This window comes from Ictidomys tridecemlineatus, chromosome 5 (assembly GCF_052094955.1).
Source record: "Ictidomys tridecemlineatus isolate mIctTri1 chromosome 5, mIctTri1.hap1, whole genome shotgun sequence".
NCBI classification, from domain to species: Eukaryota; Metazoa; Chordata; class Mammalia; order Rodentia; family Sciuridae; genus Ictidomys; species Ictidomys tridecemlineatus.
Window position 1 is genome coordinate 171,767,677 of NC_135481.1, and position 27,970 is coordinate 171,795,646.

Sequence of the window (27,970 nt, forward strand, 5' to 3'; positions counted from 1 at the left end):
TTAACCAACCCAATTAAGTTTTTAGAAGCTTAAACTATTTTTCAATATGTACACACACAGGCTAAATGCAAACCAGAGTAATGCACAGGTGATCTCTAAGGCCATACTGAGAAAACAGTGATTAGATTATCACACACAGCAGCCTATCTTGCATATAGCAAGTCAAAACAGGATGCACAACCACAGCCAGCTCAACGCGGGACAGCTCTTCCAAGGCGTCTGCAGTGAGTTATGCCGAGATTTACAAAAACACCATAGGTGAAACAGCGCTACCCTGAAAGGCAACTTAAACACAGCAATCCTCACACTGCCTGAACATGGTCCACTTGTTTTTTAATGCATTTTTCCTTACTGGTTGCTAGTTTAGACTGAATTTTTTAAGGATTTATCTTGATGACTTAGAAAAATACACATCATTTTCTCGCTTTGATTCGGGTAGTACACGATCATAAAACTGAGTAAGTCTTTTAAAATACAAAAGTCCAAAGATCCCATTGTCGAAATTTCCAGGACGCCCTCCCAGGTAACAATCAGGGAATCTTCAACAGCTCCAGGAGTGCTCCAACAGCTCCAAAATAACCCTGAAAAACAATACAGCAAAAATAAGAGCAATTTTCCTTTGATTTATTTCAACTACCACAAATACAATTACTAGTATTAAAATCAACATCACCCTAAACTCCTGAGCACTAGCAGCAGGCCCAAGACCAGTCTGGGAACAGGAAAGGCCTGAGGAGCTCCCTAGCCAGGGAGGGGGTGGAGGTACAAGACACCCCACACACGTCAGACCACTGTGTAATAACACCAGCCCAGCCAGGAGCAGTGGTAATCCTAGTGACTCAGGAGGTTGAGGCAAGAGGATCGCAAGTTCAAGACCAGCCTCAGCAACATAGAGACCCTGTCTCAAAACAAAAAATAAAAAGGGCTGGGGATGTAGAGTGGTAACGCACCTCTGAGTTGAATCCCTAATACATCACCACTAACACCACCACCCCCAAAAAAGAAAAATCAAACCCACGATGGGTATTCCAGGAGCAGTGGTAGAGCCAACAGCAGCTCAGTTATTCTGGTAAAAGATGATACCTGGATTGTCCTGAAGAAAGAAGTGAGAACCAGCTGAGGCCTGGCACATTTTTCAGACAAGTAATGAATGAAGATGATAGGATGTGTCACAGCTGAGGGCCTGCCTGGCTGAAGGTGGAAGGATGAGGAGGAAGTAGAACAAATTCAAGGTGCATCTAAAGGAGGGGATGAGGGCAGCAGGGAAAATCTGAGAACACCAACCCTGAGATTGGGAACACAGGAGCATGAAATGTGGAGAACAAGGCAGGTAGGTTTCCTACAGAATGCCAAAGGAGCAGCTGTGCCCAGCAGTCAATGGATCCACTAGACCAGAGCAGGAAGCACAGGAGTAGACAGCAATGAGGGAGGACTGAGAAGCAGCAGCTGAAAGAGAACCCCAAATCCAAACAAAAAGGATATAAAATGTTAAAGAAAGTGGTACAAAATCCACACTGACAAGAATGCCAGCAGGAATCAGACAAGAAACCCACAATGTTACAGAATCCATCAAGGTCTCTAAGAGCATGAGATCAAGTATTGAAGAACTTTAAAAAAGAAACAACTAAAAAAGGAATGTGGGAAGATCCTGAACAATTTGACTGTGAATTTCAAAGATATTAAAAATGTCTAAAATATCCTTAATAGTGAGGTTTAGTCTTTCAAGAAAAACTAGCTCACATATATATCTAAAAAGAACAAATAAAAAATTCACACACACACACACACACACACGAGCTAGCTCAAGAAACGTGATGAAACAGCAGCAAGGCTGAAGCCTGCCCTATTACTCTATTTCTCAGTTTTTCAAAAAGGCAGTCACATCCATTTTTGTTAACTAGAAGGCCAGAATTATAAAGGTGACACAGCCAAGAGACAGCAATGCTTGGGAACTCTGCCAGAGAACAGACATAGGTGTCATCTTATACCAACAGCACATATTGCTGTATGTAGCTTCCAGTGTCTGTGCTTTATTTTACAATTTAAATAAATAAATAAATAAGAGTTAACCACAGAAGACCCAGAAGCTACTATAAAATAAAGACAGGCTATTGTAGACCAAGAAGTGCTGGGATGACAATGGTAAAGGATGAGAGAAGGAAGGCTTGAGAAGAATGCACACACAGCTTTAAAACTGTTAAACCAACTGCTTTGCTGTGGTGGGGCAGGAGAACACTTCAAGATCAAAATTCCACAAGGGCAGTGATCAACACTAGAGTAAGAGTCCTGATCACAAATGGAGAACACGGGGACAAACACTGCAACAATGCTAACCAGAGGGAAAAATGATGTCAGCAGGCAGGAAAGATGACAAACTGTAGACACATGAAGGTTTAAAAAGATTTCTAACTACAGCTGGGTGCAGTGGCACATGCCTATAATCCCAGCACCTCAGGAGACTGAGGCAGGAGGATCACAAGTTCAAAGCCAGCCTCAGCAACTTAAGGAAACCCTATCTCTAAATGGGGAGTCTGAGGATGTGGCTCAGTGGGTTAAGTGCCCTTGGTTCAATCCCTGATACAAAAAAAAAAAAAAAAAAAAAGATTTATAATTACAGGTTGCACATCCCCTACTCAAAATGCTTGGGCCTAGAAGTGGTCTAAAATATTCACAGACTTTACCAGTTGGAGCATGCTTAATTCAAAAATCTAAAATCCAAAAATGCTCATCGGCATTCAAACAGTTTCTTATTTCAGCCAGATGTGATGGCACACACCTGTAATTCCAGCTACTTGGGAGGCTGAGGTAGGAGAATTGAAGTTTGAGACCAGCCTGGGCAATTTAGCAAGACCCTATCTCAAAATAAAAAAGAGGTAGAGATGGGCTGAGGTTGTAGCTCAGTGGTAGAGCACATGTGAGGCATTTGGTTCGATTTTCAGCACCATATATAAATAAATAAAATAAAGATCCATTGGCAATAATTTATATATATATACGGGTGGGGTGGAGATGCAGTTCAGTAATACAGCACCTCTGGGTTCAAATCCCCTGTGCAAAAACAGTTTCAGATTTCAAATTTCATAACTAGAGATACTCAACTATTATTATGATATGAAGGTGTAAGTTTAAAAAAGGCTAAGAAACTAATCTCTTAAGTTCTACCTAGGAAAATTTCAAAAAGAGTAAAAATAATACAGGAGGAAATTAATACTATCACGTAACATAAATAAAGTTTATTTTTATTCTCTAACAAAGTAAAATAAAACAGGTCAAGGATAATAAAAGCAAAATTCACAAAACTTATGAACTATATGAAACTTATGGCCAAATTCTGTATTGATTTACTAATATAAAAAAATTAGATGACTTTGGGCTTTGATAATGCTTTTTGATATGGGGACTCTATGTAGTTGGGATTTTAACTATGAACTTGAACAATTTAAAAAAAAAACTTATAACAACTTTAAAGGAAAAAAATAATTTTTACTTACAGCATCTCAAATCCTACTTTGATTTCTGTCAATCCATGTAAACACTTAAAATAAATACCCACATACAATTCTGAAAAATGTTCATGGTAGTACTACCTGAACTCCAACAACACTTAATAGTTCAACTGCCCAACAACCAAACATAGAAAAGAGAGAAACTCTTCTACAGCTTTGGTCCCATTTTTTTCCCAAACAGTAAAAAAGGGCACTTTCCAAGATAGGATATCAGGTTGAACAATTTAATGATTCCTCTCCACTTTGTCATTTCTAGCCTGTCTACGTGTTCTTACAATAATGTGGTTCTAGTCTAGAATGTTTTTTCACTGATCCATTCAGTTTTAGAATATACATCTTAAATAGTACATGAATTTTATATCAATACATAATAACTGACATCAAAAAAGTGAAAAAAGTAAAAACCTAGAACAACTGCGTTTTCAGAGTCAGTGCAATGAGAAAAAATAAAGATTGTTTTAAAAAGAATACAGGATAGCTCAGCACTTGCCTAGCATGTGCAGGCTCTGAGTTTGATCCCCAGCACCATGACAACAACAAAAAAATTATTTTCTTTAAAATTGCTTAAACTTACAATTAAAATAGCCAAAAATCTACTTTGTACTATATATCAGATTTTTTAAGAAAGCTTTCAAACATTACAAAGTTAAACTCCACCTCATACAATTACAAAAAAAAAAAAAAAACAGAAATACTGCAACCCAGTTCACCTGTCCTTCAAATGTTCTACTACAACTGTGCACTTTTGTATATATGACACATCACCAGAAACAAATCCACTTACCTCATGTTCTGAAAAAAGTGCTTTCAACTGTCCCTTGGACCAATAATCCAAAGCATATGCCAAAAGTCGCATGGCGATCGTATTAATTCTCAAGAAATTTCCAACAAATACCACCTGGTTAATGTTCTGAGCACATCAAAAAAAGGCAATTAGTTTGCATCTTAATTTCTGTTTTCTCATAAAAGTTACCCCAACAGAGGACCATGCAGCAACTTGACTGATGATCAAATTTATTCCATTTGGTCCAAGACTTCTGAAATTTTAATTCCCAAACAACTCTGGACCCACTGCAAAAGCATGCCCAAAAATGTCACAGAAGAAGAAATCAGATTAGGAAAGACATTCGTATTAAATATGACAAATGACAACTAATTTTAAGTAAATTTGTTACACAATTAAAAACTATAACCCAATTCAAAAAGAGCAAAGCGACACAAATAGGCAGATCACACAAGATATGCAAGTTGGAAAAATTCATCTTCACTAATTATCAAAGAAAGCAAAATTATAGAACTATTAACAAAAAAAAAAATACCTGAAATTCTACCCCCAACATTAGTAAAACTGCATTACAATGGATCCATTAATTCATTGCTAAAGATGATCTAAAGGGGCGCAGTGTGTGTGTAAAGTATCACAGCAATATGCACCAAGATTCATAAGATGGTCATACTCTTAAGACCTGAAGTCTCACTCCTGAGTAAGTCCCATATCAAGAATAAAGCTGAGCCAAAGAGTAGTTTCACACTTAAAACTGCTTACTGAAGAGTTATCACTGGCAAGCAACCAAATATCCAGCATGTGAAATGCCAAAGTTATGTGAATAATCCATGACACAGATGAACCCAATCAAATATGCAACCAAGAAATGTATAATACTTAAGTAAAATATATGAAATGGTATGTATGCTAGCTACCTTAAAATACATAAGCACAGGAAAGGAAACATGCAATAAAGAAAAAAGTGTTATATTAAAATGAAGAAATTTAATTATTTGATCCCATCCAAATTTTTTTTATTTAAAAATGAGAAAAATCCTTCTGTCTTCTGAGGTTTCCTCTTAAGGTGCATGACTGTATTATCTAAAGAATAACTTTAAACAAAAATGTATAAATAGGGACATCAAGCTGCACCAACTAGATCCTAAGTTCTCTTTCCCCAAGGGCAGCCCATTCTTGGTTCTTTCATAGCCCTGTACAATGCTGCTTGACCTGAATGCTACAAGGCAGCACTGTAAAGAAGCTGAAAGCACAAAGACGCAGCTCTGCTGAAGTAGAGGGGAGCCAGGGTGACATTCCTCTGCCTGCTCAGTCTTCTCCCAGCTTCAGTGACTTCTGTGGATTCCTTTCCTGAGCCTCTACTGCTCCCAATGAGCATGGAGTCTCGATTCAGCATCATCATTACCCATCACTGCCCACCTCCCCACTCCCCATCATCTCAACACTAGCTATCTTCCTAATTCCCTCTACTTTCTCCTCAAAAGGTCATTTTACCTAGACAGTAGCAGTGCTATCTTCAGTAAGAAGAAAAAATAAATCAGTGAAGATTAACCTGTATTAGAAGAAATCTTAACTTTGTACTGAATCAAAAGTCCACCACACAACTATATGTAGGCAATGTTCTAAGAAGAAAAAAGCTTAACGTCAAGGTGGGGCCACTTAGGAAGTTCAGTATTTTCCTTAGAGCAACATAAAAAACCCATGTTCCCTTACTTCATTAAGGGCACACATTCTTGCTATGGAGCCAATGTTGTTGGTGATGGTGATCAAAGTTGCTCTCGCGAGGTCCTCCTTACTGACAGCCTCTCGCTTCTCCTTGCTCATCATGTTTCCAAAGCTGTGATGGGAAAAAAATATCCCATTGCTAAACCAAAGGCAACACAGCCCAATGGAACTTCAATTTTACTTTACTAAGATAAAACGATTCTTTAGGGCAATACTGTTCACGTCTTCCAACTTCTTATCTCACAAATGATGAAGCACCTAAGGATCTGCTCAGAGAACTCAGCTTCAAATAGAGCCCACAAGCATTCTAAATGAACAGGCAGCTTTCCCTGTGATGTCTACCAACACCCAGCTTTGACACCCAGATAATCCCACGGAAGGCAGCACCCTTTCTGCCATCACAGACAGTTCTATCAGCAATCCATCCCAAACACATAGCTGTTCTACTCAGATGCTCACATTTACATTTAGTAAACTACTTTATCAAAGCAAAGCAAAGTGCAGGAAGCTGAGTCTAAAATGAGTGTCAAGTTAATTTCTTGACCATAAGAATTGCTGCTTGATCAGAACAAAAACCTAGGCAATCAGAAAAAGAAAGTCAGGACCAATGAGCAAATACTGCAAACAAAATAAAATCTATGGCACTAAGCGCCTAAAATTAGTGAACAACATGTATAAATGAGTGTCTCTTCTATTAAAATCCATGTGCATAAATATACAATTGAATTGCTACACAATCTCAAAACAATTCCATATATAATAACAAAGAGAATAAATCACTCAGGGAACATTTAAGGAAAGTATAATGGTAGCCAGGAGCCGTGGCACACGCCTGTAATCCCAGAAGCTTGGGAGGCTGAGAAAGGAGGATTGCAGATTCAAGGCCAGATTCATCAATTTAGCAGGGCCCTATGCAATTCAGCAAGATCCTGTCTCTTAAACAAAATATAAAAAAGGGGTGGGGGTGCAGCTCAGTGGTTAAGCGCCCTAGGGTTCAATCCCTGGTACAAAAAAAAAAGTAAATGCTTTTACACTGAAATCTATAAAACACTGTTGGAAAAAAAAGCAAAGACCTAAATAAATGGAACAATATTCCATCTTTTTGGACCAGAAGACCTTACAGTGTTAAGATGGTAATTCTCTGTAAAGTAGTCAATAGATTCAACTCAATCCTTATCAAAATCTAAGTTGTCTTCTTTGCAGATATTGCCTAATTGATCCTAAAATTCATACAGAAATTCAAGAAACCCAAAATAGCCAAAAAAGAACAAGTTAGAAGACTTGGTTTTCCTAATTTCAAAACTTAATACAAAGCTACAGTAACCAAGGCAGTGTGATACTGGCTTAAGGACAGACAGATTAGTGTCAAAGAACTAAGTCCAGAAATAAACCTAAACATCTATGGTCAATTGATTTTCTTTTTTTTCTCTCTCACTTTTTTTTTTTTCCCCTTTTGGGACTGGATCAGGAATCCTTTATAATATAATTACTGGTTAATTGATTTTGGACAAAGGGACTAAAGACATTCAATAGGGAAAGAACACTCTTTACAACAAAAGGTGCTGGGACAACTAGATAGCAACACAATAAAGAAGAAAGGCATTTGGACCTTTACTTCTCACCATATATAAAAATTAATTCAAAGTGGGTAACAGACCTAAATATATGAACTGAAAATACAGAAGTAAACCTTCACAATCGTAGACAATGAATTCTTATCTATGACACTAAAAGCACAAGAGATGAGAGAGAAAACAAAGGTAGACTTTGCCAAAATTTGAAACTATGCTGCAAAGAACACCAAAGAAAAGATAATATAAAAGGAGAGAAAATATTTGCAAATTGAATCTCTAATAAGGAGCTTGTATTCAACATACAAACAACTCTTGTAATTCAATATTAAGATAAAAACAATAGAAAAAAAATTTTTTTTTTTTTTTTTTTTTTTTTTGGTACTAGGAATTGAACACATCCCCAGCGCTATTTTGTATTTTATTTACAGACAGGGTCTCACTGAGTTGCTTAGCACCTTGCTTTTTCTGAGGCTGGTTTTGAACTTGTGATCCTCCTGCCTCAGCCTTTTGAGCCACTGGAATTACAGGCTTGTGCCACTATGCCCCACAAGAAAAAATTGGTACGATTTGAACACAGACATAGGTGTTAAGGTAACAGACATAGGGCAAATAAGCACATGTGAAACTGTTCATCACTAGCCATTAGAAAAATGCAAATAAAAACCACAATGAACTATCACTTCGTGTAGTCACAGTAATGCACACCTGTAATCCCAGTGATACAGGAGGCTGAGGCAGGACAACCGTAAGTTCAAGGCAGGACAATTTTAAGTTCAAAGCCAGCCTCGGTAACTCAGTGAGGCCCTAAGCAAACTCAATGAGACCTGTCTCAAAATAAAAAATAAAAAGGACTGGGGATGTAGCTCAGCAGTAAAGTGTCCCTGGGTTCAATTCCTAGTTTAAAAAGGAAAAAAAAGGGGCTGGGGATGTGGCTCAGGCGGTAGCATGCTCGCCTGGCATGCATGTGGCCCGGGTTCGATCCTCAGCACCACATACAAACAAAGATGTTGTGACCGCCAAATACTAAAAAAAAAATAAATATTAAAAAATTCTCTCTCTCTCTCTCTCTCTCTCTCTCTCTCTCCCACTCTTAAAAAAAATAAAAGAAAAATAAAAAGAAAAAAAAAAATCACTTCATGCCTATTAAGACAGCTAAGACCAAAAAGATAAACAGGCTGAAGGACATGAAAAAAAGTTAACACTCTTTAAAAACCCAGGTTGTAAGACAGTGCAGACACTTTAGAAAACAGTCTAGTACTTCTTCAAAAGATTAAACATAAAGTTACCACATGACCTAGAAGCTCCACTCCTAGATACGCACCTAATTAAAAAGATGCACCTAAGAGAATTAAAAAGTGTCCACACAAAGACAAGTACACCAAATTCAGCATCATTCATAAAAATAGCCAAAAAGGGCTGGGGTTGTGGCTCGGCGGTAGAGCGCTCACCTAGCATGTACAAGGCCCTGGGTTCAATCCTCAGCACCACATAAAAACAAATAAAATAAAGGTATTATGTCCCAACTACAGCTAAAAAATAAATATTAAAAAAAAAAAACAGCCAAAAAGTGGAAAACAACCCAAATGTTTATCAACTGATAAATGAGTGAAATGTGTTATATGCATATAATGGAATATTATTCAGCAACAAAAAGGAATAAACATTCATGATAAAGTAAAAATGAACTTTGAAAACATATGCTCAGTGAAAGAAGCTGTCATAAAACAGCACATGTATGATACAATAGGAAATATGCAGGAGAGGCCAAATCCACAGAGTCAAAAAGTAGATTAAAGGCTGAGGTTGTGGTTCAAGAGGTACAATGCATGCCTAGCATGTATGAGGCACTGGGTTTGATCCTCAGTACCACATAAAAATAAAATACAGATATTGTGTCCACCTATAACTAAAAAATAAATGTTAAAAAAAAAAGTAGATTAGTATTAGGCAGGGCTGGAAGTGGGCAAACAGGGAGTGGCAACCAATAAATATAAGCCTTTTTTCCAGGAGATGAAAATGTTCCAAAATTGGATCATGGTGATGGCTGCACAGTTCTGGAAATATACTAGAAACCACTAAGTTACACACTTTAACCAGGTATTTCACAGTACATAAATTATATTTCAATAAAGCTGCTTAAAAGAAAACATATGTCAGGGACTTAATATCATATTCCTGTACTACTTAGAATACACAGGCTCCCTTACCTCGAAGCTACAGCCCAGCCTGGCAATCCAAACCTCTCATAATCTCCTCCATAAATGTCTCGCACTAGTTTATCCACCTTGGTGCTATCTCCACGAGATGCCATTTCAAGAGCTTCTTCAAAAGTGGTACAGCCAGTTAGAAGACAGCAGAGACCAAAAAAAGTTCCTCCTCCAAGACTGTAATTAAAAACAAGCAATAAAGTACAATATTTTTAAAAAATAGGAATAGATGAGTAAAAATTATGACCCCTAAAAGTATTCACGTCAATTCACTCTTGCCCCAATACAATCCTGCAGATGCCATCAGTAAGAAACAAGCCTGTGATATGAAAAAGTCTGCTTCATAGACACCTTGGATGGACACATTCATTAGACAAGCAAAGCAGCAAAACATAGGGCCCGCCTCCCTTCCCAAGTTCTCTTTTTTTTTAAATGAGGACTTTTTTAAAAATATTTATTTGTTAGTTTTAGGTAGACACAATATCTTTATTTTACATTTATGTAGTGCTGAGGATCGAACCCTAGGCGAGCACTCTGCCACTGAGCCACAACCCCAGCCCTACAAGTTGGTTTTAATTTGCATTCCCTTGATTAGCTTTACATAGTTTTATCATTAAGTACTTTTAAATTTTTGCTCATTTAGTGGGTAACTTTTTAAAATATATTTTTAAATATATATATATATATATTTTTTTTAGTTGTATGTTGCCACAATACCTCTATTTTATTTTATTTTTTTAAAGAGAGAGAGAGAGAGAGAGATTTTTTTAATATTTATTTTTTGGTTTTCAGCGGACACAACATCTTTGTTTGTATGTGGTGCTGAGGATAGAACCTGGGCTGCACGCATGCCAGGTGAGCCCACTGGCATTTTTTTTTAATTTTATTTTTATGTGGTACTGAGGTTCGAATCCAGGGCCTCACATGTACGAGGCAAGCTCTCAGTCATTGAGCCACAATTCCAGCCCCTCCCTTCCCAAGTTCTGAGAGCAGTCAGGGTGCTAGTAGGTATAAAGAGCCTCAATTACAGTTTAGCCCCATACCTGGGACCAGTCACAGTGGCACTGTCTCACTTTCCCTCTTCCTGTACTCACTGAAGTTATTCTCATTCAAGCACTTTATCACCCTGGCTCATTGGCACCCCATCAGACTCCACCAACCTGTTTTCTCCAACAATTTTTTTTTTTTTTTGGGTACATGGGTTTGAACCCTAGATGTGAGCCACATACTCAGCCCTTTTTAATATTTTATTTAGAGAGAAGGCCTCTCCAAATTGCTTAGGGCCTCATAAGTTTCTGAGGCTGTCTTTGAACACATGATCCTCCTGCCTCAGCCTCCAACCCACTAGGATTATAGGCATGTGTGCCACCACACACAGCCTCCTCTCATTATTTTGCTCACTCTTGTTTAAAAAAAAAAATTGTTTATTTAGCTGGGCATGGTAGCACATGCCTATTAGTGACTCTAATCCCAGAGTCTAAGGCAGGAGAATCCCAAATCCAAAGTCAGCCTCAGAAACTCAATGAGGCCCTAAGCAACTTAGCAAGACCCTGTCTCAAAATAAAAATTGTGGCTCAGTGGTGAAGTGCCCCTGGATTCAATCCCCAGTTACCCCCCCCCCGCAAAAAAAGTTTATCCTAATCCCAGACCCTTGTTTTTCAAGTGACCTGATTCTTAAACCAAAACATATTCACTCTCTTCTTCCACCTATTCCTCCCTTTTCAGACTACCTTCTTCTAATCACATGTGTGCATAAATGTGTAAATATGTGTATTTGTACAGATGTATAAAATCTACAGATTTCAGACTGGAGTTGTTGCTCAGCAGTACATTTCCTGGCATGTGTGAGACATTAGATTCCATACTCAGCACCACATAAGAATAAATAAAATACAGGTATTGTGTCCATCTACAACTAATAAATATGTATATATTTTTTTAAATTATCACACAAAATCTACAGGACTTTCCCTTCTAAGATGCTACCTAGTAATTTTATCTACTTTGTATAAATGCATCATAAATCAACTGAGGGCCAGGACCATGAACTTGATCGATGAGTCTACTGATGCAACATTTTATTAAACTGTAGTAATAAAATCCTCAGCAAGACATTAAAGGTACATAATTTTAACCAGTTCTTGCAGGTACAGTTACATATAATACCTGAAAACTCAGTTAACCTAGTATGATACTAAGAATAAACAAAGACTTCTCTATAAAAGACTTACCTTGTTCCTGTGACCCTCTTGTAATTATCTTTGGAATACACTGCTAAAATGCTAACCCCTGAGCCAATGTTCACCAGAAGCAGAGGATATGGGTTTTTCAACTCAAATGGTAACTTCTGACATTTTTCAGAATCAGCAGGATTTTCAAAGTAATAGCACTGTGACCGTCCATTGAAACCAACTGAGTCAATATATAAAATTCCTTTGATTAAGCAGTCTAGTTCATCCAGTTTGCAAAGCTGAAGATCACCTATCTGTAATAAAATAAGACTGTATTCAGACTTTTTAACAAACCAATAGAAATAAAAACTTCTGTTTAAAAAGACATCCCCTCTACGTTAGACACACCATAAAAATACACCCACAGATATGTATTATTTGCTACAGAGCATTACAGAACAGATTTAGGGACAACACATAGGGATGGCTTGCCAAGACAGACGCCTGCTCCCATAGACCCAAATATACTCTACATACAAACTACTGCAGCAGCTGAAGAAGTGTGCCAAAAATCTTAAGTGAATGCTCACCAACTTGTCAAGGAGAAAACAAGATCTATGTTCACAGGGACAATGAAGCAGGTGCACAAATTAAGCCATATCTCTATTAGAGAGTAACTGGTGACAACTGCAGGAGCCATAAAGACTCTGACATCAGCTTTCCAAAAGACCAGATTCAAGTCTATGGAGCAGTATCAAAAGAAGCCACATCTTACTATTTAACCTAAAGCCAAAGGGCTTCAAGTATCCAATTAGAAAATTTCTCCCTATTTAAACTGATTATAGCTCTAAGAAAGGTCGGGTTAGCCATATCAAAATTGAAATCATTTTTTTAACTTAATTCCTTGTAAGTAACTAAGAAAGAAATTATTCAACATTATGGAATTGGCATAGCAATTAAGAATAAAGATCTATATGAATTAAAATGAAAAGAATCACAAGACATGCTGTCAAAAAGCAAATTGGAAACCATTTTATAAAATATGGCCCAATTTGACTTTTTTTTTTTAAACCATGTTTACACGCACATGTGTCATACACAGTCATGCACAGAAAAATTTAAGATATATAAACTTTTCACAGTACTTAAGAGAGCTGATACAGACTGCCATGTCTATGAACTTCTGAACCACCTGGATGTTTACAAGGCTCAACTCCCTGAAGTACCTGATTCTGTTTATAACCAAGTTTAGCCCATCAAATTCTCCCTCTTTAATCCATATCCCATTTGATCACATTTACATTCAATTTATTCACAGCCACTGTGGGTTATGGAAAAGAGTTAATGGACAGCCTTGGATGAATCCTTAATTTAATTAATTAAGAATATTAAGCTACTCCTGGGATCGAATCTAAAACCCTTTAAGTGTTCACCACTGTCATTTCATCTAGCCACTCCCCCATGTCAAGATGAATTCAAAGTTGACTTCCCTGCATCTCTAAGTGCCAGTATTTTCACTCCTAAACCAAATCATTTGACACCAGTGGCCTATTAGAACCCAAGTTATTTTCTGATAGTGTATGTCAAATCAATTTCTCATTTTATTCTTACATATCCTGCTGCGATATTATTTCTAATGAATTTCAGCCCAAGTGACATATTCAATGACTGAATTCAAAGGTAATTTAACTATTCTAAGTTATTCAGAATATAAATTTAGTGCCAAGAAGCAAACTAAATATAAGAAAATATGATTCACATTAAAAAAGAAACTCAGGTTTTAAAAAATTCTGTTTATAATATTAATCACTCCTAATACACAATTTGACAGGCATTTGTTTCATATAGTTTTAAAGTACAGCACTGGTGCATACAAAAGAGAATTCCCAAGAACCAATTCCTAAGGCATAAAATCCACTTTGAACCCTCTCCTTGGATAATCACGAAACATGATCCTCTAACAGCCTGAATAGTTTTCAAGTATGTTGCAAAGAACTCTGTTGAATCCTAGAAACAGAGAGGTTTTCTCCTCTGTTTATAGTCCAAAGCCCACTAGAAGACTTCCACAAAGGACATAAGCCTCTCTACGGCTACCTCTCCTGTACTCACAGGAGGAAAAAGAAACCACTGAAAAACAGCAACCTCACTGAAAAACAGCAACCAAGAAAAATCCAAACAAAGAATATAAAACCCTGTTAAATAATTCACGTCAATTTCATACTATGACGACTCCGGCCAGTTACAGGGAAAAAGTCAGGACACAGAGAACAAAGAAGGGGGCAAAGTCACAAACCATATAATAATGACATACAAGGGAAAAAAGAAAGATATGTAGAATAAAACAAAGGCAGAATCTTTCTTGGTCTAATATTCTCATTGGGTGGCATGAAAAACATGGTCACTAGAGACATTTTAAATCTGTATTGAACCCTGAAGGTTAGGGTCTTAGCCATTGACTGGTCAATTCTTACACCTATCCTGACATCCATCCTCAAAAGACCTATGCTCAAGGCCTTGCTCACTTCACAGAAAGAAGGCAAAATCAAGTGCTGGGTGACTCTTGCCCTCAGGGACAGATGTGGTGGACAGACTCAGTGAACACAGAGCACATGCAAAGGCAGAAGAATCATATGATAGATGAGTCTGGAAACAATTTTATGACAGGGTTTTTTAAGTTTTATTATTCAAGCTCACTGTTCTTCTGTTTATCCCAGACTCAATAAGTATTCATGGAGAGGAATGACAAAATGCAATGCTTTTAGAGGTCCTGATTCTCATCAACACAGCTATCTCTAGATAGCTAACTCCTATTACTAATTTATATTTAGTCTTCATTGCACTAAAGAAAATTCAAGTTCCATTAGAAATGGAAATAATTTTACCACTTGCAATTGGCATTATTTTTAACAATCAAATTACCATAAATTGTATATAAGCTAAAAAATGCATACTGTGAGAAAATCCTGCTCAAATTTGTATGCTCCACCTCCAGTGGCACAAAAGACAGTGTGGAGACTCGAGAAGTTTTTATCTCTGCCCATTTGAATAAAAGCAGGCATGTCATGAGTGGGAAAGCGTATAAAGTGCAGATTGCCTTTGCGTCCACACAGAGTCAGGTCCTTCAGCTCCAGGTGCACGTCCCTAATACCAGTGGACCCATAAGCCACATTGGAGGTCAAGTACTTCCGAATGCTTTTAAGACTCTCCACTTCTTCCTCTTCTTCTTCAGCAGTGATGTCTTTGGGTTCAAAATAAACCAGCTTGACCAGGGTTCCACCAATATCCAAGCCAAACCACGGAAAAACTAGGGAAGAAAAAAAAAGTCAGAACAGCTTTTCTAAAAACCTGAGTTTACAGCTGGCAACTTATTTCACACCCTCTGATTCCCAAGGGATATTAATCTATACAAAAGGGGGTGAAGAAATGTGACTGCCTCTGATTTGGAAAAAACTAAGACAAAGATCAAAAAGAAAAATATCAAGGTATTGAGCCAACCTAACCGTCCCATACAGACAAGTCCAAACTGTACTATAAAATATTTTTTTTTTAAATAAGCCAAGTGGCTGGGCGTGGTGGCACATGCCTGTAATCCCAGCGATTTAGAAGGCTAAGGCAGGAGGATCGCAAGTTCAAAGCCAGCCTCAGCAACTATGAGGTGCTAAGCAATTCAGTGAGACCCTGTCTCTAAATAAAATATAAAACAGGGCTGGGGATGTGACCAAGTGGTCGAGTGCCCCTGAATTCAATCCCTGGTACCAAAAAAACAAAACAAAACAAAACAAAAAACCAAGTGTGCTGGTACACACCTGTAATCCCAGTGATTCAGGAGGCTGAGGCAGGAGGGTCACAAGTTCAAGGCCAGCCTCAGCTACTTCAACTTACAAGATTCTATCTCAAAATAAAAATAAAAAAGTCTGGGGCTGGGGATGTGGCTCAAGCGGTGGCGCGCTCGCCTGGCATGCGTGCGGCCCGAGTTCGATCCTCAGCACCACATACCAACAAAGATGTTGTGTCCGCCAAGAACTAAAAAAAATAAATAAATATTAAAAATTCTCTCTCTCTATCTCTCTCCTCTCCCACTCTCTCTTTAAAAAAAAAAAAAAAAAAAAAAAAGTCTGGGACTGTGACTCAGTTTTAAGAGTCCCTGGGTTCAATCCCCAATGCTCCCCCACCAAAAAATGACTACAATAAGCTCATATCTGAAAAACAAAGATGGAGAATGAAAATCTTCATGCCCCCAACTGGCTTAAATGAGAAATATTGAGAACTCAAAACTCTGGTTTAGTACTAAAACTAAAGATACAGGAAATTCCCTACCCTACCTAACAAATAAGCACCAGTGATTAATTTCTCTCAAAACATGATGTCCTAAAAATAAAAGATTTCAATAGACTTTAAGTTACATCAAACTCCTCTCCAACAAAAAGAAAACAAAAGACTTCAGGAAGTTGGATCAAAATATACTGCAGATATACATGCCTTCCTCTCCCACCCTAATTCCTAGAAATGGCAAAAATATCAATTTACTGATATATCCTTTTCTAAAATAATTCTGGAACAAAAAGTGATATTACACTGGGCATGGTGGTGCACGCTTGTAATCCCAGCAGCTCAGAAGACTGAGGCAGGAAGATCGTGAGTTCAAAGCCAGACTCAGCAATTTAGTGAGACCCTGTCTCAAAATAATAAAAAGGCCTGGGGATGTAGCTTAGTGGTCAAGTACCTGCGGCAGTCTGGCTGGGCACAATTCAGGAGCCACTTATCAAAAGAAACTAACTTCATTTTAAGAACACACACACCACACCACACAGCTCCTCAGGAAAAACCCTCAGAGCCCAACTGCCACAACGGGCTTCCCACAAACCTCTCAACCTCCCCCACTCCTCCTCCTCTTGAGGCCGATTGGCTGGGTTGCCTGGGCGGAGCCAAAAAAAAGTCCCCCAATGAGCAGCTCCCGTGGTCTGAAAGGGCGGGGAAACAGCCCAATGAGCATCACCTCAGAGGAGCCAATCATCAGCTGGCAGCTAGAAGTTTGCTGGGGCCCCTACCCTTGGTTCAATCCCTGGTACCAAAAAAAGAAAAAGAAAACAAGTGATATTACTAGAACTAGGTAATATCAGTCCACAACCCTCCCAAGAGAAATGCTATTAAAACTGAGAGCAGCTACAAAGATGGGAGAGGATGTAAGGGTGGATGATCCATTGAGGCTGCCAACAAGGATGGCTGCCATGGAATGGAAGCAGGATTAAGTAATATGGCAGGGAAATACATTTCATGCAAATGGATAGGCCCATTTCCCCCCTTCCAATACTCTCCACTCCACCCCTGCAGAGACAAACTCTTCAGTGGCACTGTAGTCCCATAATCAAGATGACATCTGGATAGCTACTGTTAGCCACAAATAATGGGGAGTCCCCACATCTGGCCACACATACATCCATCTCTCCTCTATAGTCCACTCTGACAGATCAGTAAATAGAAACTGCATCCACCAACAGAAGAACAAAACTCAATCCAGGGATGACCACTGTACAAGCTAGAGTCACCAAAGGAAAATAAATGCCACAAATATGATAAACTTGGTACCTGAAGAACTGCAAGAACAACCAGGAGAATATTAAATGTCCTCAGGCATAAAATGAGATCTCATCCATGAAGAATAAGCTACCAGAGAAAAAATTTTTAATTTTTTTGTGGCTCAGTGTAGAGCGCTCACCTAGCACGTGCGAGGCCCTGGGTTCGATCCTCAGCACCACATAAAAAATAAAATACAGATATTGTGTCCAGCTAAAAAATAAATATTAAAAAAAAGATAAAACTTGTAACAGTGGTATTTAAAAAAATTATATAAAACTAAATACACAAAAGAACTTGAGTAAAATTGGCAAAATTTAAATAAAGTATACCCATGTTAATTTCCAAGTTATAAAGGAAAATGATTTCGAATGCCCCCTCCCAAAAAATAAACTATTACACACTTAACATCATGAATCTCAAAAACAGGTTGAGTGAAAGCAGCTTTGTACAAAAGGCTACCTACTTTATGATTCCACTTATATGAAAATGCAAATCAATCACTTCTGCATCTGAGAAAAAGCAGATCACAGGCTAGACAGAAGGAACTAAATTGCACAAAAGCAGAAAAACACTTTCCATGGCAACTCAAATTGTGATTGTTGGGAGTATGGAGGTTGTATGTCTATATACCTAGGTAATTTGGTTTTTCTTGTACACCAGGGATTGAACCCAGAGGCATTATGCCACATCCCCAGCACCCCCCTCCTTTTTTTGTTATTTACTAAGAGACAGGGTCTTGCTAAGTTGTTGAGGCTGACTTTGAACTTGAGATTCTCCTGCCTCAGTCTCCCAAGGCACTGAGATTACAGGCATGTGCCACTATGCCTAGCAAGACCTAGGTGAATACTTGTGTCAAAATGGATGAAACTGTATACTTTAAATGGCTGCAGCTTACTCTATGTAAATTATACTTCAAAAACCACATTTTTTTTCTAAAGAGAGAGAGAGAGAGAGAGAGAGAGAGAGAATTTTTTTATTTATTGTTTTTTAGTTTTCGGCGGACACAACATCTTTGTTGGTATGTGGTGCTGAGGATCGAACCCAGGCCGCATGCATGCCAGGCAAGCGCGCTACCGCTTGAGCCACATCCCCAGTCCCTCAAAAACCACATTTTTATAAAAGAAACTACTGCCAAAATAAAGCTTAACAGACATACTCACCAACAAAATGGGCAGGAAAAAAAATGGAAAACAAAACAAATTCATCTAGACTGCCTCTCAGGTATGAAGGTAAAGTAGATACACAGAATATAGAACCATAAAGTTCAATACCTCTATTATACAAGTTCCAGAAATTTTCTAGGGAAAAGAGAGGACATGAATCATCAGGTCAAAACACCAAGTGTTATATATAACTAGTGAAAAAGGAAGACCTAGACACAGCCTACTGAAATTTCAGGAAATCCTAAAAAAAAAAAACTGAATCCCTGCAAAGATACATAAATTTCATAAAAGTAAACAGACTTTTCAACAGCAACACAGATCTATAAGACAATGGAGTACCTGCTTCAAAGTTATTAGGAAAAGGATTTGGAAATTTTTTATCTAGCTAAACCAGCTTTCAAGTGGAATGCAAAGAAATCTTAACACACAAAAGAGCTCAACTTTTACTACTCCAAGATTTCCTCTGCAATAATTAGTAGAAGCATATCAACGTAATTTTAAAACATCCAAGAGCTCTAAGAAACTTTTCATCCATGGGCTATAAGCAGAGAAACCAGCACATGCTGACTTTTAGAAAAACAAGCAATCTGGAACTAAAATACTTACATGGTTTCAACATAGGAAGTCAAAGAGGAAGAAAAAGGAGTAGGAAGTGAAAACAAGCAGCATTTCTGCCTTGTTGGAAAAAGGAAGAAAACATAAAGATTCTGATTAATTCTAGACAAGAACGACAAGTAACTTTAAATGTGTTAAAAACACATAGGTAGGGGCTGGGGTTGTGGCTCAGAAGTAGAGCGCTCGCCTCGCATGTGTGAGATACTGGGTTCGATCCTCAGCACCACATAAATATAAAATATTATGTCCACCTATAAGCAAAAAAAAATAAATATTTTTTAAAAAATTGTATAATAGCCAGGCACAGTGGCACAGGCCTGTAATTCCAGCAGCTAGGGAATTAGGGAAATAGGAGGACCGAGAGTTCAAACCCAGCCTCAGCAATTTTTAGGCACTAAGCAACTCAGTGAGACCCTGTCTCTAAATAAAAAACAAAATAGGGCTGGGGATGTGGTTCAGTGGCCTAGTGCCCAAGTTCAATCCCCAGTACCCCCCTTCAAAATCCAAAAATGTAGAGGTAATGCCAGAAGAAGAAAAAAGGGACATAACTTTTCCAACCAGATGTAAATAATAATAGTGTGTTATATTTGGTGGGGATGGGAAATGCTGGTGGTTGAACCCAACGCATTTTACCACCAAGCTACTACTCCCCCAGCCCTAAAGGATCTTGAATGTTTTCACCATAAAGAAATAAAAATAATCTGAGGAGAAAGATATTTACCTTGATTTGAACATTGTACAGTATATACATGTATGGAAACATCACAGAGAACCACATGAGTCTGTACAATTTTTATGTACCAGTTTAAAGGAAACATGCACAATTTGAAAGCTACTTTAAAAAAAAGAGCAGATGTTAAAGATAAACTATGTAAATAAAAACAGAAAAACATCATTGTTTACAGTTACAGTATTGCTGATCAATAAAATAAAGCTTTGAGGGCTGAAGTTGTGGCTCAACGGTAGAGCGCTCGCGAAGCATCTGTGAAGCCCTGGGTTTGATCCTCAGCATCACATAAAAATAAACAAAATAAAGGTACTTGTCCATCTACAACTAAAAAATATATATATTTAAAAAAAGGGGGATGGAGATGTAAGGCAGCGTTAGAGTGCTTCTGGGTTCAATCCCCATATTGAAAATAAAATAAAACAAAGCTTTGAAAACGTCACTAACAGACAAGAGTCTGGTAACTACATCCAAGAAAAAGAAGATATGGCTTTTCTTTAAAAAAGAAAAGAAAAAGTACATGCTCAGAAATCTTAAGCCAACAGCAATCGGTTAGTTTAAAGTGTACACTAACATGGATCAGTTAGGGGGGAAGAAAAAAACATCAAGTAGTTCAGAAGAAGACTTAAAAAACATGGCAATCAAACGCACTAAAAAACGTTTCTAACAATGTCAAAGATCTATCACCAGGGGAATAAAAATTTCAGACCCTACTGGTTTCCAGACAAAGCTTCTCTATCATTCCAGCATAATCTCACACTGAAACTATAGGAGAGGCCGGTGTGTGGCGCACCTATAATCCTAGCAGCTCAGGAGGCTAAGACAGGAGGAATACAACTTCAAAGCCAGCCTCAGCAATTTAGTGAAGCCCTAAGCAAATTAGTGAGACCTTATCTCAAAACAAAAAATAAAAAGGGTTGGAATGTGGCTCAGTGGTTAAGAGCCCCTGGATTCAATTCCTGGCACCAAAAAAACAAAGGCATCTGGGAACCCAAATATAAAAACACTAAATTATTAAATGGAATCCAGCAGTAAAATAAAGAGTAAGACTATCATGGTCAGCAAAGAATCTTCTCAGGAATGAAAGGATGGTTTTCACGTTAGAAAGTCCAATTACTGAGGCTTTCTGTATTAATAAGTTGAAAGAAAAAGAACCATGATTATCTCAATATTCCAAAAGTATAAAATCTAAGAAAACTAATTAAAACCAATAGAACAACAACAAAAATGTTTAACGGTATTCAGATACAAACACCAATAGCTTTTCATTTTGCTATTATACATAAGCAAAACAAAATGACATGAAAAAAGGTCATACACAACAGCATAGCAAAAAAATACAAAATATTAATAAATAAATCTAACACTAGAAGTATCACTATTAAAAATGGTATACTGGCCAGGCACACACCTGTAATTCCAGCTACTAAGGAAGCTGAGGCAGGATGATTCCAAGTTCAAGGCCAACCTGGGTAACTTAGCAAGACCTCTTCTCAAAATAAAAAAATTTTAAAAAGGGTTGGGGATACAATATAGTTGAGTTAGTAGATTGCCTTCCTAGTATGTGTGAATCCCCAGTATCAGGTGGAGCAAGGGAGTGCTCAATTTTCTAACATTAAGAATTACACCTTTACCAGACCATATGTGGTTAAGACACTGCAATCTCAAATCCGTAGGATAGTCTAGTCAGTTAAGATCTTGGCCTGGTGTGGGAGGAAAAGGGAGCGGGCAGGGGGTTAGCAATGATGGTGGAATGTGATAGATATCACTATCCAAAGTACATGTATGAAGACATGAATTGTTATGAACATACTTTATATACAAAAAGAGATATGAAAAATTGTGCTCTATGTGTAATAAGAATTGTAATGTGGGCTGGGATTGTGGCTCAGCAATAGAGTGGTCGCCTAGTATGGGCAGGACCCGGGTTTGATCCTCAGCACTACATAAAAATGAAGGCATTGTGTTCTGTCTATCTACACCTAAAAAATAAATATTTTTTAAAAAAAGAATTGTAATGCATTCTATTGTCATGTTTTTAAAAAATAAAATCAATCTTAAAAAGATTTTGGCCTAATATTAAAAAACGCACTTTAATAATTATTATTCTTTTCCCAAAAAAGCTTTAAACTCAAAGACTGGATGCTTACAAAACACTACATCATAAAATCAGTATGCCCAATCATAAATTCTACATTCAGGAAATGTAAACACACAAATCTTAACTAAGACTATTGAAAGGGTTGGGGTTGTAACTCAGTGGTGGAACACTTGCCTTGCACATATGAGGCACTGGGTTCAATCCTAAACACCACATAAAAAATATATTAAATAAGGGCTGGAGATATAGCTGAGTTGGCAGAGTGCTTGCCTTGCATGCACAAGGCCCCCTGAGTTCAATCCCCAGCACAAAAAATAAAATAAAAGTATTGTGTCCATCTACAACTAATAAAAAAAAGACTACTGAAAAACTGAGAGCGGTTTTCACTTTTAGAAAGCTAACTTTAAGCCGTAAAAAGGGCTTTTCATATTATGGTTATGTTCTACTGAAATAAACTGAGATACAACAGTTCCTAAAGACAAAGATATTCCAAGTTCTGAACCTGCAAAGTACTCAGTTTGTTCTAACTTAAGTCTAACAAACCTCATTGCTCTTTTAAATGACCAATAGAAATAGCCGTTCTTTTCACTACCTGATAAGGTTCTCTCCAACAACATATAGTGAATTATCTGTGTTCCCTCTCTCCTTTGGAAAAAGTATTTCAGTAAAATATTTTTAATAGCATCTATCTCTTCTTGCCTTAATGTTCCCAGAAAAATAGAGAGCAGGGATGGCAATACTGAATAACCACATTATTCAAAAACATGTTTCATAGGGGCTGGGGACGTGGCTCAAGCGGTAGCGTGCTCGCCTGGCATGCGTGCGGCCCGGGTTCGATCCTCAGCACCACATACAAAACAAAGATGTTGTATCCGCCGATAACTAACTAACTAAATAAATAAATATTAAAATTCTCAAAAAAAAAAAAACATGTTTCATACCTATAACCCCTAAAATAACACACTGTGCCATTTTACACAGCTGCATAACTGGATTATTTTTTTAGGCCTTGCTTAATACTTTATATATATATGTTATACATCCAAGGTGAGGGGCCATATTTACTTTGGTTTCATTCTGATTTAAAGGTGATGCTTAAAACAGGGGTTGAGGATGTAGTTCAGTGGTAAAGTGCTTTCCTAGCATGAGCAAGCCTTGGCTTCCACTCCAAGCAATGAAAAAAAAAAAAAGTGATAAAACATTAAGTCAAAAAACATCCTCTCCCATTCTGTTTCTCAATAACGGGATACAAAGCTACAGGAAATCAACCACTTTCTTCCTGAGCTCCTAGTGGGCAGCCCGTCCTAATTCCTTAGGTGAATTCACTGCAGATGAAATGGTGAGCTTGATAAAGGGGGTTGGGGGAGGGTCTCAATGGACTCAAGAGAAGCTCTATTCTGCCAACACTTAAGCTCCCTCAAGAGACAAGGAAAATAGGGCTGGAATTGTGGCTCAGCAGTAGAGCGCTCACCTAGCACAGGCAGGACCCGGGTTCAATCCTCAGCACCACATAAAAATAAAATGCATTGTGTTGTGTCCATCTACACCAAAAAATAAATATTAAAAAAAAAGACAAGGAAAATAACTCTTTTTGCAGGTTAGTATTATCAAGCTACAAACAAAAACTTTATACCTTACCTTCTAGACTAATAAGGGTTAAGGATTTCTCATGATTGGCATGATTCCAAAATCAGCAAGTCCCAAAGATCTCCCTGGTCCACTGTAGCATACTTTGGAGTTAACATCAAAGAACTGGCTGGTCCCCAGCGCTGCTATGGAGTACTATGATCCCAGGATTCCCACACCTACTGCACATCTGCTGCACATCTGAGGCCCTTGATAAAAACGTATGTTTTCATGTTTATCAAGATTGCATTTTATTGTATGTATGATAAATTTTTTTAAATTATTTTAGACCCTTCTGCATGAAAGGGGGGTGGGGTGGGTTGGAGACAATTTTTAAAACATCTTACAACCACAGCTCTGGATTACATCACATATGCTTTCCCCCAGTCCCAAAACGGGGATCAAGAACATTCTTGGTCTAAAATCAGATACCTAGAATCAAAACCAGCTCTAGGCTGGTAGAATGCTCAGTAGCAGAGCAGTTATATAGTAAGTTCATGGCCCTGGGTTCCATCCTGAACACTGAAAAAAAAACCTCCATCACTAACTCAATAAGGCCTGGCCTTGGACAAAGGGACAATTTCACTGAGCCTTTTCCTCATCTAGAAACTTGGAATTAAAAAAAAAAAAAAACACCTACCTCACAGGGTATATAAGACCAAAGGGAGATGTTTATAAAATATCAAAACAAGCACTCAGAAAATGGTAGCTATAATGATCACTATTATCTTATTTCCATGGGGTATTTTTATTGTTGTTGTTGGCTTGTTTCGTTTTGCAGTGCTGGGAATTGATTGAACCCAGCACCTCATGAATGCTAGGTCAGTGTTATACCAACATTCCCAGCCCATGTTTCCATTATTTTTAATCCATCTTTATTAGATATTTTTCTGAGTCCTAAGACATACACCCCAATTAACTCAAAACTTTTCAAGAACACAGACATATGCCTAGCCTCATCCCTAATTATTCTGATGCAGAAAGTCTAAAAGAAGGACCAGTAGTCTGGGAACCATACTGCTCTAGGGACATGTGGTAGCAGAACTTGACTAACTAGGGCCATGAAAATTCTAAGACAAATTAGTTTCCTTCTAATTTCAAATAATAACTAGACTCTGTGCTCTTAGACAAGTAACATAAGGACATCAGAACAAGATTTTCCAACCCCAACCAAAAGGTGGCACCTTTCCACAGCCAAATGTACCAATAAAGACAAAAGATTTCATTTTCATGGAATTCTCAAATTTAAAACTAAAGTACATTCTTGAAGGATTCAGCAGCAATGAACTGCCTCTCCATCTAACAGGTGCACCCCAGGATAATATAAGAAGTGCAAATCAAAGGAAAAATAATATATTGTTTATCTCTTTTTCAGGTCTTATTATCTGAAAGATGACTTCATAATTTGTCAGAGAAGGCAATGAAGGTGAACACAATGAATATCGGACACCAAATCAAAACATAAATCCTATAACATGACTATTTATCTTCTTAGTTCTTTAAGTTTCAAAGCCACTTTAAAATGCCCACCCACCCCCACCAGCCCCTGCTGCCCCCTGCCTAAACCAGTTTTCCAGAGGGATCTTAGAGTGGCCTGAACTTGAATGGCAGTTTTTCTAATTCCTCTCCCCAGATTCTGATTCTAAAGATAAAGAATTGAGCCCAGGAAATGTGCATTCTTAACTCTGGTTATTTTTATGCTCAATACTTGAAAGTACTTCCATAGTACAAGTAAGAGCCTTGAGCTCAAAAGATCACGCTTGTGTGGTCTTAGAGCAATCAAGATACAACTAAATGAACATCAACAATTCAGTAAAACACAGTGGTTAGAAGCAGAAGCAATGAAGCTAGAGTTTACATTTCCTTTGTTTTCTTTTCCTTTTCACACTCCCAGTTCTGAGGATTGAAACCAGGGCCTTGAGCATGCTAAACAAGCATTCTAACACTAAGCAACATGTTCAACCCTTTTTTAAAGTTTTATTTTGAGAGTAGGTCTCACTAAGTTGCCTAGGTTGGCCTTGAAATTTGGATCCTTCTGCTTCAGCCTCGGAGTAGATGGGATTACTAGTATGCATCAACACTCTGGGCCTGAGTTTACAGTTCTATCCCACCACATACCGGGCAAACATGACCATTTTCTCATCTGTAAAATGAATGGAATACTACCTACTTACCTCAGAGCTTTGAGGACTAATGAGTTATTAAAGACCTTAGAAAAGTACTGACCCATGCAAACATCCAAAATACAACACTTATGATCCTTGTGGTTAATGATCACAAACAGCTATCTATATAGCTGTGTTTCTTACTTGCTGAATCTCTGAAATTTACACACACATCTTCAACCATGTAATACAAAATCATGAAGGAACCTGGGCATGGTGGCACATGCCTGTAATCCCAGCAGCTTGGCAGGCTGAGGCAGGAGGATGGAGAATTCAAAGCCAGCCTCAGCAAACACTAGGCACTAAGCAACTCTGAGACTCTTGTCTCTAAACAAAATACAAAATAGGGCTGGGGATGTGATTCAGTGGTTGAGTGCCCCCGAGTTCAATCCCCGGTACCCAAAAGAAAAAAAGAAGAAGAAAAGAAAAGAAATGTAGAAGAAGAAAAACACATGAAGGAACTAATGGTTTGCACTATTCAAAATCAGGTGCTTCTCAAACAAAACAAAAACTAGGTAACTAACTCTGAATCAGTTGAGACTTTTTTCCAAATCTCTTGCAAGAAGATGGGAAAGGACGAAAGAACTGAAAATTCCCAAACTTTCTATAGCAAAACAGAGCTACATTTAATCACCCAAATCACAAATGACAAAAGAAAAAGCAAATTGAGTGGTTGAGACTAACAGAGTTCACTCACTTCCTGCTACTTAACCTCATTCTCACAATCTGCATTTAAGCAAGTCAATTTCCTCAAATAGGAATTTAGCAACCACCACCATCAGCAAATCTACCCCGCTACAATGTAAAGCTCATATTACAGTATCAGGGCCATTGATACTTTCAACAGAAGCAATGGCTGTGAGACAGCAGTCTTGAAATGAAGACCTGTAAAAGGGAGGGATGAAAAGAAAATGCAGAAAAAGAAACCTGGTTATAACACGGAGAAACTCGTTCTCTGGGAAAAGCAAATGCAACTCCCAAGGCAAAATTCAGAAAGATGTAGTCTCCCTTCAAAACTAAAACCCGTAATGCCCAAAATGCTACAGCCCTGAATCGTGACTACCTGCAAATAGATGGAAGGAAAACAAGAGATATCTGGGTGTGAGATGACCTGAATTCTCAAGGGAAGAAAAGCAGCCAAACCTTAGAGGTGCAAGAAACCGGGAATCCACTTTTAGGCTGGGAGCGACTCGGGGGCGGTTAATCATTTTCCGCTAAGCTCGAAATGGCAAGATAAAAAGGATTTAACGTCTCGGAAAGCAGCTCTCTGGAAATCCACGGAAGACAGACACCGAGGAGTCAAAGGATTTGGGGGGAGGGGAGAAGGGCGATGAAAATGAATCAAATCAAAAGAAGCCTTCTAGAGGACCAAATCATGTGACTCTCTGGAAAAGAACGCCCGAGGAGCTAAGGAGAGGGAGGAAGGGTCCTGGCACTGCAACAAGGGGGAAGCGCAGACCAAGGGCCGCGAGGGCCCGACGGGAGCCCCAACTCTGAAGGCTCCGCGATAGGGGAACTCGAGCCCTCTAGCCCAGCATCAGGCCACGCACCAACGTGGGACCACCGTGCGGGGGCACTGTCCACGCGCGGGAAAAACGGCAGCCGGGAACGAAGGGGGCTGGGCGAGCCGCAGGGCGCCCCGTGGGGCACTTACGCGGCCGCTTTTTCCGGAGGCTTTCGACGCGCGGGCGGGGGACCGAGGCAGGGTCGCTGTAGGAGTTGGGCCGATCCCGCCTCACACCATCCACCGAGGCCCCGACAGCAGGCGCCGACGCGCTGCTCGCCCGGCGCCGCAGTGGCTCCCGCCGCCGCCCTTCGGGGCCCCCGGGCGCCGGCTCCCCAGCCGACGAGGCTGAGGTGGAGGCGGCCCTGCCGTGGCGCTCCATGGGCGCGCCGAGCCGGCCCGCTCCCATCCGCAGCAGCCACCGCTGCCGCCCGAGCCAGCCCCCCAGCGCCGGAATCCTCCTGCCTCCTCCGCGGCAGTCCAGCCTGAGCAGAGGCGCACCCTGGGCCGTCCGCCTCTTCCGTT

General features: G+C 38.8%; 1 protein-coding gene across 4 annotated transcripts; it reads right to left on the bottom strand.

Annotated features, from left to right (window-relative positions):
* Positions 1-13: 13 nt before the first annotated feature.
* Pank2 (pantothenate kinase 2) lies at positions 14-27,970 on the bottom strand. Of its 4 annotated transcripts, XM_078051476.1 has the most exons (7): positions 27,596-27,967; positions 14,919-15,271; positions 12,028-12,281; positions 9,797-9,973; positions 6,004-6,127; positions 4,291-4,416; positions 317-581 (listed from the first exon to the last, which is right to left on the bottom strand). In XM_078051476.1, exons 1-7 carry the CDS (start codon positions 27,852-27,854, stop codon positions 531-533), a joined length of 1,344 nt encoding a protein of 447 aa, XP_077907602.1. In that variant the 5' UTR covers positions 27,855-27,967; the 3' UTR covers positions 317-530. The 4 variants fall into 4 exon arrangements, 3 of the variants coding, with proteins under 3 accessions (XP_077907601.1, XP_077907602.1, XP_021578865.1); XR_013439575.1 differs by lacking the exon at positions 6,004-6,127 and having other exon boundaries at positions 14-581; positions 27,596-27,970; XM_021723190.3 differs by lacking the exon at positions 27,596-27,967 and having other exon boundaries at positions 15,151-15,271.